The sequence below is a fragment of the Lagenorhynchus albirostris genome, chromosome 3, assembly GCF_949774975.1.
Source record: "Lagenorhynchus albirostris chromosome 3, mLagAlb1.1, whole genome shotgun sequence".
NCBI lineage: Eukaryota > Metazoa > Chordata > Mammalia > Artiodactyla > Delphinidae > Lagenorhynchus > Lagenorhynchus albirostris.
Window position 1 is genome coordinate 104566173 of NC_083097.1, and position 16712 is coordinate 104582884.

Consider the following 16712-nt stretch of genomic DNA (forward strand, 5'->3'; position numbering starts at 1 on the left):
TCATTGGCCAAGTGAGCCCATAGCTACTCTGGAGTTCAGCAGGGCAGGCTTTTATTTATTTATTTTTTTGTAAGTATACTTATTTTTGAATTTTATTTTATTTATTTTTTTATGCAGCAGGTTCTTATTAGTTATCCATTTTACACATATTAGTATATATATGGCAATTCCAATCTCCCAATTCATCACACCACCACCACTACCCCGCCACTTCCCCCCCTTGGTGTCCATGTTTGTTCTCTACATCTGTGTCTTAATTTCTGCCCTGCAAACCAGTTCACCTATACCATTTTTCTAGGTTCCACATATATGCATTAATATATGATAGTTGTTTTTCTCTTTCTGACTTACTTTACTCTGTATGACAGTCTCTTGCTCCATCCACGTCTCTACAAATGACCCAATTTCGTTCCTTTTTATGGCTGAGTAATATTCTGTTGTATACGTGTACCACATCTTCTTTATTCATTTGTCTGTCAGTGGGCATTTAGGTTGCTTCCATGTCCTGGCTATTGTAAATAGTGCTGCAGTGAACATTGGGGTGCATGTGTCTTTTTGAATTATGGTTTTCTCTGGGTATATTCCCAGTAGTGGGATTGCTGGGTCATATGGTAATTCTACTTTTAGTTTTTTAAGGAACCTCCATACTGTTCTCCATAGTGGCTGTATCAATTTACATTCCCACGAACAGTGCAAGAGTGTTCCCTTTTCTCCACACCCTCTCCAGCATTTGTTGTTTACAGATTTTCTGATGATGCCCATTCTAACTGGTGTGAGGTGATACCTCATTGTAATTTTGATTTGCATTTCTCTAATAATTAGTGATGTTGAGCATCTTTTCATGTGCTTCTTGGCCATCTGTATGTCTTCTTTGGAGAAATGTCTATTTAGGTCTTCTGCCCATTTTTGGATTGGGCTGTTTGTTTTTTTAATATTGAGCTCCATGAGCTGTTTATATATTTTGGAGATTAATCATTTGTCCGTTGATTAGTTTGCAAATATTTTCTCCCATTCTGAGGGTTGTCTTTTCATCGTAGTTTCCTTTGCTGTGCAAAAGCTTTTAAGTTTCATTAGGTCCCATTTGTTTATCTTTGTTTTTATTTCCATTACTCTAGGAGATGGATCAAAAAAGATCTTATTGTGATTTATGTCAAAGAGGGTTCTTCCTATGTTTTCCTCTAAGAGTTTTATAGTGTCCAGTCTTACATTTAGGTCTCTAATCCAGTTTGAGTTTATTTTTGTGTATGGTGTTAGGGAGTGTTCTAATTTCATTCTTTTACATGTAGCTGTCCAGTTTTCCCAGCATCACTTATTGAAGAGACTCTTTCCTCCATTGTATATCCTTGCTTCCTTTGTCATAGATTAGTTGACCATAGGTGCATGGGTTGATCTCTGGGCTTTCTATCCTGTTTCATTGATCTATATTACTGTTTTTGTGCCAGTACCACATTGTCTTGATTACTGTAGCTTTGTAGTATAGTCTGAAGTCAGGGAGCCTGATTCTTCCAGCTCCATTTTTTCCCCTCAAGACTGCTTTGGCTCTTCGGGGTCTTGGGTGTCTCCATACAAATTTTATGATTTTTTGTTCTAGTTCTGTGAAAACTGCCATTGGTATTTTGATAGGGATTGCATTGAATCTGTAGATTGCTTTGGGTAGTATAGTCATTTTGACAATATTGATTCTTCCAATCCAAGAACATGGTATATCTTGCCATCTGTTTGTATCATCTATAATTTCTTTCATCAGTGTCTTATCGTTTTCTGCATACAGGTCTTTTGTCTCCCTAGGTAGGTTTTTTTCTAGGTATTTTATTCTTTATGTTGCAATGGTAAATGGGAGTGTTTCCTTAATTTCACTTTCAGATTTTTCATCATTAGTGAATAGGAATGCAAGAGATTTCTGTGCATTAAGTTTGTATCCTGCAACTTTACCAAATTCATTGATTAGCTCTAGTAGTTTTCTGGTGACATCTTCAGGATTGTCTATGTGTAGTATCATGTCATCTGCAAACAGTGAGCTTTACTTCTTCTTTTCCAACTTGTATTCCTTTTATTTCTTTTTCTTCTCTGATTGCTGTGGCTAGGACTTCTAAAACTATGTTGAATAATAGTGGTGAGAGTGGACATCCTTGTCTTGTTCCTGATCTTAGAGGAAATGGTTTCAGTTTTTCACCCTTGTGAATGATGTTTGCTGTGGGTTTGTCGTATATGGCCTTTATTATGTTGAGGTAGGTTCCCCCTATGCCCACTTTCTGGAGAGTTTTTATCATAAATCGGTGTTGAATTTTGTCTAAAGCTTTTTCTGCATCTATTGAGATGATCATATGGTTTTTATTCTTCAATTTGTTAATATGGTGTATCACATTGATCGATTTGCATATGTTGAAGAATCCTTGCATCACTGTGATAAATCCCACTTGATCATGGTGTATGATACTTCTAATGTGCTGCTGGATTCTATTTGCTAGTAATTTGTTGAGGATTTTTGCATGTATGTTCGTCAGTGACATTGGTCTGTAGTTTTCTTTATTTGTAGTATCTTTGTCTGGTTTTGGTATCAGGGTGGTGGTGGCCTTATAGAATGAGTTTGGGAGTGTTTCTTCCTCTGTAATTTTTTGGAAGAGTTTGAGAGGGATGGGTGTTAGCTTTTCTCTAAATATTTGGTAGAATTCACTTGTGAAGCCATCTGGTCCTGGACTTTTGTTTGTTGAAAGATTTTTAATTACTGTTTCAATTTCATTACTTGTGATTGGTCTGTTCATATTTTCTATTTCTTCCTGGTTCAGTCTTGGAAGATTATACCTTTCTAAGAATTTGTCCATTTCTTCCAGGGTGTCCATTTTATTGGCATAGAACTGCTTGTAATAGTCTCTTAGGATGCTTTGTATTTCTGCAGTGTCTGTTGTAACTTCTCCTTTTTCATTTCTAATTGTATTGATTTGAGTCCTCTCCCTCTTTTTCTTGATGAGTCTGGCTAATGGCTTATCAATTTGTTTATCTTCTCAAGGAACCAGCTTTTAGTTTTATTGATCTTTGCTATTGCTTTCTTTGTTTCTATTTCATTTATTTCTGGTCTGATCTTTATGATTTCTTTCCTTCTGCTAACTTTGGGGTTTTGTTTGTTCTTCTTTCTCTAGCTCCTTTAGGTGTAAGGTTAGGTTGTTTATTTGAGATAGTTGTTGTTTCTTGAGGTAGGATTGTATTGCTATAAACTTCCTTCTTAGAACTGCTTTTGCTGCATCCCATAGGTTTTGGATTGTCGTATTTTCATTGTCATTTGTCTCTAGGTATTTTTTGATTTCCTCTTTGATTTCTTCAGTGATCTCTTGGTTATTTAGTAACGTATTGTTTAGCCTCCATGTGTTTTTTTTTTAATGTTTTTTTTTCCCTGTAATTGATTTCTAATGTCATAGCATTGTGGTCAGAAAAGATGCTTGATAAGATTTCAATTTTCTTAAATTTACTGAGGCTTGATTTGTGATCCAAGATGTGATCTATCCTGGAGAATGTTCCGTGCACACTTGAGAAGAAAGTGTAATCTTTTGTTTTTGGATGGAATGTGCTATTAATCTCAATTAAATCTATCTGGTTTATTGTGTCATTTAAAGCTTGTGTTTCCTTATTAATTTTCTGCTTGGATGATCTGTCCATTGGTGTAAGTGAGGTGTTAAAGTCCCCCACTATTAATTGTGTTTCTGTCGATTTCTTCTTTTATAGTTGTTAGCAGTTGCCTTATGTATTGAGGTGTTCCTACGTTGGGTGCATATATATTTATAATTGCTATATCTTCTTGGATTGATCCCTTGATCATTATATAGTGTCCTTTGTAACATTCTTTATTTTAAAGTCTATTTTATCTGATACGAGTATTGCTACTCCAGCTTTCTTTTGATTTCCATTTTCATGGAATATCTTTCTTTTGATTTCCATTTGCATGGAATATCTTTTTCCATTCCCTCACTTTCAGTCTGTATGTGTCCCTAGGTCTCTTATGGACAGCATATATATGGGTCTTGTTTTTGTATCCATTCAGCAAGCCTGTGTCTTTTGGTTGGAGCATTTAATCCATTCATGTTTAAGGTAATTATTGATATGTATGTTCCTATTATTTTCTTAATTGTTTTGGGTTTGTTTTTGTAGGTCCTTTTCTTCTCTTGTGTTTCCCACTTAGAGAAGTTCCTTTAGCATTTGTTGTAGAGCTGTTTTGGTGGTGCTGAGTTCTCTTAGCTTTTGCTTGTCTGTAAAGCTTTTGATTTCTCCATCAAATCTGAATGAGATCCTTGTCGGCTAGAGTAAACTTGGTTGTAGGTTCTTCCCTTTCATCACTTTAAATATGTAATGCCACTCCTTTCTGGCTTGTAGAGTTTCTGCTGAGAAATCAGCTGTTAACCTTATGGGAGTTCCCTTGTATGTTATTTGTCGTTTTTCCCTTGCTGCTTTCAGTAATTTTTCTTTGTCTTTAATTTTTGCCAGCTTGATTACTATGTGTCTCTGCGTGTTTCTCCTTGGGTTTATCCTGTATGGGACACTGTGCCTCCTGGACTTGGGTGGCTATTTCCTTTCCCAGGTTAGGGAAGTTTTCAACTATAATCTCCAAATATTTTCTTGGGTCCTTTCTCTCTCTCTTCTCCTTCTGGGACCCCATAATGCAAATGTTTTTGTGTTTAATGTTGTCCCAGAGGTCTCTTAGGCTGACTTCATTTCTTTTCATTCTGTTTTCTTCATTCTGTTCTGCAGCAGTGAATTCCACCATTCTGTCTTCCAGGTCACTTATCCATTCTTCTGCCTCAGTTATTCTGCTATTGATTTCTTCTGGTGTCGTTTTCATTTCAGTTATTGTATTGTTCATCTCTGTTTCTTCTTTAATTCTTCTAGGTCTTTGTTAAACATTTCTTGCATCTTCTCGATCTTTGCTTCCATTCTTTTTTCAAGGTCCTTCTCCTTGAAGGATCTCCTTCACTATCATTATTCTGAATTCATTTTCTGGAATGTTGCCTATCTCCACTTCATTTAGTTGTTTTTCTGGGGTTTTATCTTGTTCCTTCATCTGGTACATAGCCCTCTGCCTTTTCACCTTGTCTGTCTTTTTGTGAATATAGTTTTTGTTCTACAGGCTGCAGGATTGTAGTTCTCCTTGCTTCTGCTGTCTGCCCTCTGGTGGATGAGGCTATCTAAGAGGCTTGTGGAAGTTTCCTGATGGGAGGGACTGGTGGTGGGTAGAGCTGGCTCTTGCTCTGGTGGGCGGAGCTCAGTAAAAACTTTAATCTGCTTGTCTGCTGATTGGTGGGGCTGGGTTCCCTCCCTGTTGGTTGTTTGGCCTGTGATGACCCAACACTGGAGCCTCCTCGGGCTCTTTGATGGGGCTAGTGGCAGACTCTGGGAGGGCTCACGCCAAGGAGTACTTCCCAGAACTTCTACTGCCAGTGTCCTTGTCCTCATGGTGAGACACAGCCACCCCCCCGGCCCCCCCCCCCCCCGCCTCTGCAGGAGACCCTCCCACACTAGCAGGTAGGTCTGATTCAGTCTCCCCTGGGGTCACTGCTCCTTCCCCTGGGTCCCGATGCACACACTACTTTGTGTGTGCCCTCCAAGAATGGAGTCTCTGTTTCCCCCAGTCCTGTCAAAGTCCTGCAATCAAATCCCACTAGCCTTCAAAGTCTGATTCTCTAGGAATTCCTCCTTCTGTTGCCGGACCCCCAGGTTGGGAAGCCTGACATGGGGCTCAGAACCTTCACTCCAGTGGGTGGACTTCTGTGGTATAAGTGTTCTCCAGTTTGTGAGTCACCCACCCCGCAGTTGTGGGATTTGATTTTATTGTGATTGCACCCCTCCTACTGTCTCATTGTGGTGTCTCCTTTGTCTTTGGATGTGGGGTATCATTTTTTGTGAGTTCCAGTGTCTTCCTGTCGATGATTTTTCAGCAGTTAGTTGTGATTCTGGTGCTCTTGCAAGAGGTAGTGGGAGCACGTCCTTCCATTCCACCATTTTGAACCAATCTACCTGCATCATTTTTTTTTTTTACCTGCATCATTTTTAATGAATGAAAAATAATACAACTAGAAAACTATGACATCAGTTATGTTCAAGATGTTAACTTGCTGCTTGGCCCACGTTTGTCCTTGTTGTGCTTGTATGGCATATAAAACTTACTGATTTGTGGCTTCTTAGCAGATGGAGACTTGAGTGTAAGCAAAAATTTCTTTCATGACCCATCTAGCCTCGGAAATTGGCAAGGTAATAGGGAGGACATCTAGGAATGTGAATTTTAGAGATTACAGAAGTATCACAGTTATTTTTTCTTGTAGGAAAGGACGTGATATTTTACATCGCATAAAAAAAGCAGAGTGAGTTTTTGGGGGGAGTGTATGGGGGATTTTCATTTAACAATTACCAAAACACTCATTGTCTACAGGTTGTCTATACAGAAGATAGAAGAATAATAAGTCATGGCCATTGCCCTCAAAGAGTTTTGTCTCTCAAGGTAGCTAAGTATATCCACAAATAGATAGAATCAGTATGGTAAGTGTAATATAAGTATGTGCCACGTGCAGAAGCAGTTTTCGACTCTCTTCCCTCAAGCCAGGGCATGTATGGGATTAGCTTTTATTTGTAATTTTAAGCACATTTCCAACTTCTGATGTATATCTGCTTAATTTGTTCAGTAATGTAAAAGTTACAACTTTAAGAAAGAATTTATAATGAAACAATTTATATTTTTACAGAGTAACGGTGGTATAAGTGACTGAGAACGTGACATCAGATTTCAGCTGGTACCATTGCAGGGCTAGAGGGTACCTATCACAATAAAATAATAGCATAACCTACTCATCCCCTTAGTCCACTACTCCTTGTCTTACCTGGTCTTGATTTTTGTTGAAGAAATCACCATATTCTAGCCGTTTAGGTGTAGTGTCCTAATTTTTGGCTTCTCGAATTTCCTACACTCCACAAGACCATTGTGCAGTAATTTCACTTGTGCTACAACATTCTGAATTTGGAATCATGACATGTATTATTATCTATTAAGCCAATGAAATCAAACAGACAGAACATGCAGTAGCCAGTAAAATTGGTGTGAATTTTTTTTTTTTTTTAATTCAGTATCCTTCTTGGTGGGCCATTTTGGTTTCTGGGAAGCACAGGTTCACTCTCCTGCCTTGAGGCACCATGTTCAGAAGCACCACATTATGATCTGAGACTTAAATATTAGACAGTGGTGCAGTAGAATTTTTGTAACTGTTAAGTAATTTTGAGTAAGTAGCTTTTGTAAATATTGTGCAATTCTCTATCATGGTATTTTTCCCTGTCAGCTCTGGTCATTTATATAGTGAGGTAAAGTAATAGCTCCTCTACAAGCACTGATTCTTTTCTATGGTGTTCCTAGCTTTCAGACTCAGCACTTGTATGAACTAGGCATTTTTGTTACAAAGTAGTGACTGTATGGAATTTTTTTTCCCCAACAGTCCGTCCCCCCGCACCACCTTTCTAAACAAAGTCTTCAGGGAAAGGCTGCCATCTTGTGGTTTTTAAAAATACAGGATTTAAGAAAAAAATTATTGTGATATGACTGCTGAGATTTTATGTGTGTACGTAGTTGTTGTATAATACCAAAATGAGTAAGAAATGAGTACTATTAAATCTTCTCTTCAAACTACCTTTGCTTATCCTATGGATAGCTGTTTTCTTCATTTTATTATAATATTACAATATTTTTAAAAAGTTCTGTTAACTAAAGATTCCTCTGTTAAGCCCACTCTCACACATCAGTAGTAGAAATACTTGTCTGTAATATCAGTTTTAATTAAGAATGGCTATCAAAAATTTTTATGTTATTAAGGCTTTGCCCATATGACTAATTAATGATAATGGACTTATTTGGATTAAAAAATACTGATCTTTAAAATATAATTATTTGACAAAATGTATCCTAAGGAACCTTAATTTTATAATGTAGAATTCCATTTAATAAAAAGTGATATTTAGAAGTAAAAGAAACCTTAATTTGAGTTTCATTCTTGGGTAGTTAATAGTATAAACAGGAAAAATTAACTTTTCTTCAAAATACTAGGAAGCCCCTTATTTGTAGTTAAGGAAATTTTAAAATCACCTCTTATGTAAGAAATGGAAACTACTTGCAAGCTTAGGGTCAGTTAATTCTTAGGTAATGTCAAAGGAGTTTCTATATATCATCAAGTCATAAAATTATTTTTTAAAGTAACAGTTCATTTTCACTTACTTAATCTCATCGTTTATCTTGATTTATGTCTCCTGTACATCTTATTTTATAATATTCATTGTATTTAAAAATAGTAAATTTCCATTTCTTCAAAAATGTTTTAGTGAAGCATATAGATGCCTCTTTATAGAAAAAGGAGGACTTGTGTTCTCCCTCAGAGACAACCAGGATTCTTGTACGTTGGGCCTATGGACATTTTAGACCTAGAGTCATTCCTAATCAGGGAAGGGAAATCATTGAAAGAGAAAGTTATTATTCAACAAAAACTCTAGATCTAGTGTTCCTGAATTGCTCCTGTAATTTTAGTAGGTTATGGCAGCCTTTATTTAAATTGCCTCTTCTTTTATTTCCCCCTTAAGCAGGGAGGGAGAAGGCTTCAAGTCAGAGGTATAATTTGATTTCTTGCACTTTTTCAAATGTCTTGCAGTTATGCTAAGAAAGAATCTGATCTTAATGGAGCCCAGATCAAGCTTCGAGAATACGAAGCAGCGCTGAATTCGAAAGATGCAGCTCTGGCTACTGCTCTTGGTGATAAAAAAAGTTTAGAGAGCGATTTGGAGGATCTGAAGGATCAGATTGCCCAGGTAAGGTAAACTCTGCTCTTGAGCCGTATTTGGCAGGTTAATTGCCCCATTTGTTTTGATTGATTGATTGTAAAATTTATTTTATGCTTTTTACTTTTAAAAATTTATTAAGTTATTTTGGTGGGTGGTTAACCTGCAAGGATAGACTTGAACTAGCTAACATGTAAAGCACCCTCACCTCTCAGTCCTTGTGTCTGGATTATGCAGATCTTGTTGCTGCTCTCCGTCCTCTCTGTTGTGCTTATGCTCATTCTGTTTCTTGCTCTCACAGCCTATTTCATTATTGTACCAAAATGCGAGGTAAGAAGAGAGAAGGTGTCATAATGGTGCTCTGCACACAGGAAAAAATGAAAGTGGTAGCTAAAATCGTTAGTTTGAGTTTTCAAATGTAAGTCATAGGTTTCTGTTCATTCCCTGTTGCCATTTACCAAATTTGAGAGGTGTTTTGATGTGACACTCTGTGGGTGGGACCAGCAGTTGAACCCACAGTTCTGTGATAAATGTTATCATGAGGGACTCTCATACATTAACAAATATATAGAAATTGTAATACTTGATTTGATTCAATCTGTAGGTATCTATTAAATTCATTGCTAAATGGTTGCTGTATAATTTTCATTAATTCTTTTTTCTTATATTAGTTGGAAGCCTCTTTAGCTGCTGCGAAAAAACAGTTAGCAGATGAAACTTTACTTAAAGTGGATTTGGAGAATCGCTGTCAGAGCCTTACTGAGGACTTGGAGTTTCGTAAAAACATGTATGAGGAGGTAATTATATATAATTTTATTTTTTTTAAGGAATGGAGGGATCCCAAAAGGCTTTGTTATAAGCTATACGTATGAAAAATAGGAAGAATTTTGTAGGCAAATTATTTAAGGCACTGATGCTAAAGGACTGCGAGGAAGAAGTCAGGGTGCTATGGTAAACTTAAAAGCTTTTACTTCCACCTAACTTAAAAAGGCTTGGCTACAGCTGTTAATTACTATCAACCTCTGCACTTGTATTAGTTATATGTTTTGCCTAACAAATTACTTCAAATTAACAAATTACTTCAAAAACTTAGTAACTTAAACCACAGACTTTTATTATCTCACAGTTTCTGAAGGTCAGGGATCTGAGAGCTGCTTAACTGGATGGTTGTTTCAGGGTCTCTCATGAGGTTGTAGTCAGGCTTTCAGCCTGGGCTGCAGGAACCGGTTTGGAGTTCATTCGTAGGTTTTTGGCCAGAGGTATCAGTTCAGCATGGGCTTCTCTATAGCGCTGCTCACGATAGGACTCTTCGAGTGAGTGATGAGAGAGAGAGAGCAAGACAAGCCACATTAACTTCTATTAACTAATCCCAAAGTGATATACCCTCACTCCCCATCACACAGACCAACCAAGATGCACTATGGAAGGGGGATCACACAGCGGGTGAATACCGGGAGGTAGCAACCACTGGGGGCTGGTTACCCAGAGCACTTACAGTTATATATGTATATCTAACAGTATCATTTATAAGCCGTAACTTCTGGTTAAGCCTTGAGGGGTGAAGGTAGCAACATTTGCCAAAAAAGAAGTGTACTGTAATACAGTTGAAGAAAGGGGAATATATATTTTCTCAAAATTGAAGATGGTTGGAATTCACCCAGGTTAGAGAACATGCAGTTAAATACATAATGTTTTTAAAAGTAATGTAATTTTGAAAACGGTGACTAACAATGCTTTTAAAATAGAAATTTATTGTAGAAGTTAAATAATATTTTTTATTTGGAGAAAAAATAATATAATAAAAATCTGACCATTTTTGTGACAATATAATATTAAACTAGGTATTGTGGGGGCAAAGTGCACTCACTGGATAAACAGCCAGACTTTGGACAGTTCTTGCGTCAGTTTCCTATTTAAAAATGAAATATCAGTACCTGCTATTTTTTCTTCAAGGTGTGGTGAGGATCAAAGTGGAATATTGTGTGTGATAGCTTCTTGTAAACTACAGTGAATGCTGTCATATAGTAATAATTATTATCATTATTATTATTTTCAATAAATCTATTTATTATTTATTTTTGGTTGCATTGGGTCTTCGTTGCCGCACGCGGGCTTTTTCTAGTTGCGACGAGCGGGGGCTACTCTTTGTTGTGGTGCGCGGGCTTCTCATTGCAGTGGCTTCTCTTGTTGCCAAGCACGGGCTCTAGGCACTCGGGCTTCAGTAGTTGTGGTGCACAGGCTTAGTTGCTCCGCGGCATGTGGGATCTTCCTGGACCAGGGCTTGAACCCCGTCCCCCTGCATTGGCAGGTGGATTCTTAACCACAGCACCACCAGGGAAGTCCCTGTCATATAATTATTAACTACAGTTCTGCTTATAAATTGAAGTATCTTTATATTAAGTTGACCTACATTTTTGTTTTGTTTTGTTAAAATTGTCCGTGATCTATTATTTCTTACTTTTGACACTGTGTGTACTCCTGCATCTTTAAACCAGGAGGTGAGTATTTTTTTCTTTGTAAGTCACTGATTCTACATAAAATGTTAAGTGAAAAACGGCATCAGTAAAAAGTAATTTAGTATTTTTAGAATGTTTGGGTAGCAACTTTGAATTTTGGGGTTTTGCCTTTTTGAGAATGAATTTAAAATATTCCTCATTTCTTTCTTTTAACATGGAGAATAAAATTCTATGCAATAAATATATGTAAATTCCTTATTATGAACAGTTTAGGGGTAAGAAAGAGGAAGGAGAAAAACAGGAAGAAGAGGAAAGGAGGCAAAGGGCAAAATGATTAGTAGGTACTCAATATTTGTTGAACTAAACCTTTCATTTGCATATTTTTATGATTTAAGTATCATTCGCGTCATCATATAGATGTGAGCCTTGGGAGATTAATGGCAGAACCGGAATTTGAACCCTGGGTTTCTGATTCTATCGAGTGTATCTTCCTCTGGTTAAGAGAAAAATGAGGAAATGCAAAGAAAAACTGCATGCTGTAAGATGATACAGAAACATGTTCTTCTTATATCCCCCTCTTGTGGCCTCTTTAATTATTGCCATTAAAGACAGATCTGTTGTGTTTTCAGAGCTAGAAGCTAGAATGAAAATTTTATTCTTAGACTTGTGTTCCTAGCCATTCGAGTTTGGATAGTTCCTTAAAACATAATGTGAAGGATTATGCCTATTATTTCTATTCTTTAATAGTGAATTGTCATATGTACTTGAGATAGCAACGTAATATTGTAAGATTCTGTATCAATTGATGTTGATACCTTAGCACACTACCAGCTGTTAGGATAAGTCATGTAAATTAGCTTGCTCTGTCTATTGCATCTTAGTATGCCTAAGAAAAGTTTTATTATGTATAAATCTTCTAGTTGAAGTTTTGCTGATAAGTTTCTAACTTATCTTTTAGATTTTTTTCAGAGTTGTCCTTAGTATCATCAGTACAATTTAGAAAAATAATTACGTGCTATTCAGTGTACCTAGTTATCCACGATTGCCTGGTACTTTAGTAAGTCTTCCAGCCATTCCTTGCCTTTAGAGAAATAAATAGGTATGCTACTAAAAAGAAACATAAAATTCCTAGGACTTGAGATGCTACCATTTCTGTCATTAGTTCCAGCTCAAAAATCTTCTTACTTGAAAATGAAGGCAAAAAAGTATCTATTCACATACTTGCCCTAGGACAAAACATGAGGAGCTTGGTGTGTAATACCTCAGATGGCCTTGATGTCACTCAGACTTGTACCAGTGCAGCTATGGTAAGTAACTTGGTTTTATGTCATTCCCTGCTCCCCACAGGAGATTAATGAGACCAGAAGGAAGCATGAAACTCGCTTGGTAGAGGTGGATTCTGGGCGTCAGATTGAGTATGAGTACAAGCTGGCTCAAGCCCTTCATGAGATGAGAGAGCAACACGATGCCCAAGTCAAGCTGTACAAGGAAGAGATGGAGCAGACTTACCACGCCAAAGTGAGCAGACTCTTCCAGGGATGGCTTTACACACTTGAAGCCTTTGTTTCATAGTCTCCCTGAGAACATGACTTGATGTTTGGTTTGTTCTAGTTTTCTTAAATGAATTCCCTTAGTCTCCATGGATATAAAAAATGGATTTTTTTTAAAGAAAGCAGTTTTTTATAAATTAAATGTTATTAGAGATTATTCAAAGAAAGTAGGGTTATTCCACTTTTATCAAAGGTAAGGTTTTTCTCTTTGTCCAACTGATCATTTATGTCAAGTCATATTAGTTAAACTCCAGCCATCTGAAAATAGCTTCTCCTTCAGTAACAAGTACTAATCTTGTTGGACTGCATCTAGTTCTGACTTCCATGTCATCATTGTACATAGGTTGTGACCACCACACTTTGGGCTTTTTTGAACAAAGGCCAAATGGACAGTGTCTGCAGTTTCCTCTGCCACTAATTATTCATTAAAAAAAGACTATAGAAACTTCTCTCTTGTATTAGGAGACCATGCAAAAATTTATTAACTCCCTGAGTACGGGCTTTCATAGTAAATAATTTTACCCCAATGTGTTAAATGTTACATGATTTGATTAAAAAGAGTTATTAGTGGAAGACTTAGAAAATTAGGGTCATAGAGCTGTTGAAAATAATTTCCATTGCATGGCCTCAAATTGTTCATGTTGCTTTTAATCCACGTTATGAAGTAATAATTGCCTGGTGAGAGGGAGAGATCTTTTAATCCCTACGTTTAGTTGTTCCGCACTTACTCAGTGCTGGCATTGTGCTGGGCAGTGACAGAGCTTAAGTAAGGATTAGTCAGTCAAAGAGACTCTGGCCTCAAAGGGAGCCAGGGAGGAGACCTACATAAAAAACGTGCCTGAGACACATGCAGAACAGAATGCTGTGGGCATTTGGAGGAGCGGGATATTGTTTCTACCAGAGGAGCTGTTTTTTGCTTCTGAAAAGAAGTGTGTCTGTTTGGTTTGAAATAATCTCTAAATTAGTACTTTCTGCTTATTGCTTTATATTCTGTATCAGATTTGGTGGGTTAGGGGTATATGATGCTTGTTTTCCTACAAATGCCACCACAGTTAAATTGCTCCTGTCCAGTCTCCTTATTAGCAGTGTTATCTGAGACATTAGATATATAATGGATGAAATATTGAAGCACTAAATTTTGGGTAAAGACCCAGGTATATCAGCATTGTTAAGCTCCTATATTGGGAATTGAGCCGAAAAGGCAGAAAGACTTTTAAGGTAATTCATAGCACATCAGCAAACTTCATGATGCTTTTCCTGTTTCATCAACTAGTTACTGGCAGGGTTTAGGTTTGAAATGAGATGCCTTGAGATGAATCATGGTTCCTCATTTGTTTGTTCTAATTCACTAGATGAAACTGACTATGGTCTGCTTCTTTATTTAGCTTGAGAATGCCAGACTGTCGTCAGAGATGAATACATCTACTGTCAATAGTGCCAGGGAAGAACTGATGGAAAGTCGTGTGAGAATTGAGAGTCTCTCATCTCAACTTTCTAATCTACAGAAAGAGGTAAGTAAGCATGGGAGTTGTACTTGAAGGCCACCTCCACCATGGTAGTCTACCTGCTCAGCTCTGCCTGAAATCACTTTTCAGAGAGGATAGTATTTTCCTGAATTCTGGTTTCACAGTGCTGTCCAGATTATTTTTCTATTCGTCATTTCATAAGCATCCTCTGAGCAGAGACTGTTGTTCCTGACCTAATAGATTACTCAGAGCTGCCCTTGAGGGTGCAACCTGCTGGCTTATTCCTTGGATTTACCCCAGGGCCCAGGTTTTCTGACCCATCCAGCAGCCTGATCTCCACATAGTGCTCTTTCCAACGTACTCTTTTTCATCACATTTAGAAACCATAATGAAGAAAAACCTGCAGAAATTCTGTGTGGGTGGTAAATGCTTTGTGTTTCTAGACAAATTTTTTCCGTGCTTAGAATACCCAATAGTTAGTATCTTGGGAAGTAGCATCAATTTGCATCTTATTTAAGAATTTAGTGACTCATTGATTCATTGGCACGCCTAACTGTCGCATGACTGTTACTGGTTGTGTTGATGGGTGCCTGTCAGTATGTGATGGTGCACTCTGAGTGCAGCGTAAGCAGGTGTGGACACTGCCTGAAATCTGGTTTTTAGTCTAAGGGTGATGTCGATGTGCACACAAAGTACATATACAACCATAGAAGTATGCAGAATGTTTTGATAATCTACTCACCTTAATTACTTGGAAAGTAACTTCAGCTTCTGTTTTCCTTAAGGGAGGAAATTTTGTTGTTTTAAATTTTCCACATGAATAAACTTTTTTATTCTTGATTAAGCTTTCTTTTTCCTTTGTGTTTAGTAATATCCTTTTCTGATTGTAAAACTGAAGACATTTATTGTAGGAATTTAGAAAGCAATGAGTTATATAAAACAGGGTGGTGTAAAAAAAGTTAATTAAAAAACAGAAGTTTTTACAATGCTTATCGTGTACTTACTTTATTACTCACAACAAAAATTTAAAAATTATTTTGGACCTATTTTGTCCTGATAGTATTTTGAAGTTTTCATGTAACAGTAGAGCTGGAAGGACAAGGACCTTTGAGTTCATTCAGTCTGACCACAGACCTGGGTGAGTTTAATGACCGGCCCAGAGCATGTAGGCTGATAAATGGGTTTCTTTCATAGTTCCCAGTTTTTCCCTTTACACCTCACTCTCTTCAAAGATTTTCTTTTAAGAATTTAACAATCTCACCACCTAGAGGGGTGGGATAGGGAGGGTGGGAGGGAGACGCAAGAGGGAGGAGATGTGGAGATATATGTATATGTATAGCTTATTCACTTTGTTATAAAGCAGAAACTAACACACCATTGTAAAGCAATTATACTCCAATAAAGATTAAAAAAAAAAGAATTTGGCCTTTCAGAGAATGCCTGTGAGAATAAGTGCATTCTAGAAAAAAAAGAAAAGAATTTAACAATCTCTTTTCCATTGCACCATTTAATAGGTACCTTTCCAAAAATAGTCCTGTCTGTTTTTACTCTGAGTTGACATTTACTACTTTTATCCATCTAATAAATCGTATTCTAATTATCCCCTCTTCCTCAATTTTACAATTCCCTGTCTTTTGGGGGGTGTGGGGATGTGGCTGGTGCTTAATCCACTTGATTATGCTACGTATGGATGTTTACAGATGAAAAGACGAAGACTTGCCTGTGGTTAAACAGTGGTAGGCTCTGAAATTTGGTAGCTACGTCTTCTGACTCAGGTCCAGGGCTGTTTCCCTGTTTGCCTGGTAGCTATGTTCGCATCTTTGCAAGTTTTTTGGTTAACTTCATGTTAGTGGTTTTTAAAAAATGGCAGGCAGGGCCCTGGGGGTTTTGAGGAGCTCACTCCTTAGGAAATAGGAGAGAAGCACCTCCTTCAGCCAGAATAGTTTAAAATTTCTCTCTAAATTTCAGGGGGATGGGGAATGATCCTTTCATCTATTCATTACTGGTATCAGATTTTATGATAAATAATATATCTTAAGGGATATCTTCTTTGGTTGATAAATTTTAACCTTAAAAAGATCACCAAAAAGAAAAGAACCATATATTTTTCATACTGTATATCTTAATTGTATTTGTTGTGGAGTCTTAGTTTCATCATGCTGCATGTTAGGCCATAGAACTTCCTTTTTGCTTAAGTGACTCATGTTAGTGAAGTACTTCCTTAGTTTTACTTAAAATTGACATAGCCTTTATTTTTTATTTAAAAAAATTTTTTAACATCTTTATTGGAGTATAATTGATTTACAATGGTGTGTTAGTTTCTGCTTTATAACAAAGTGAATAAGCTATACATATACATATATCCCCATATCTCCTCCCTCTTGCTTCTCCCTCCCACGCTCCCTATCCCACCCCTCTGGGTGGTCACAAAGCACCGAGCTGATCTCCCT

General features: G+C 37.2%; 1 protein-coding gene across 3 annotated transcripts in view; it reads left to right on the forward strand.

Moving 5' to 3' along the window:
• Positions 1-16712, forward strand: part of LMNB1 (lamin B1) — a 66387-nt gene that overhangs the window by 23892 nt on the left and 25783 nt on the right. For all 3 annotated transcript variants that reach the window (XR_009539558.1, XM_060143498.1, XM_060143497.1), the window contains exons 3-6: positions 8664-8820; positions 9462-9587; positions 12594-12764; positions 14182-14307. Coding sequence is in view for 2 of the 3 variants with exons in the window: in XM_060143498.1 (XP_059999481.1) it covers positions 8664-8820; positions 9462-9587; positions 12594-12764; positions 14182-14307 (580 nt within the window). In the remaining variant the exon portion in view is untranslated. The remainder of the gene's footprint in view (positions 1-8663; positions 8821-9461; positions 9588-12593; positions 12765-14181; positions 14308-16712) is intronic.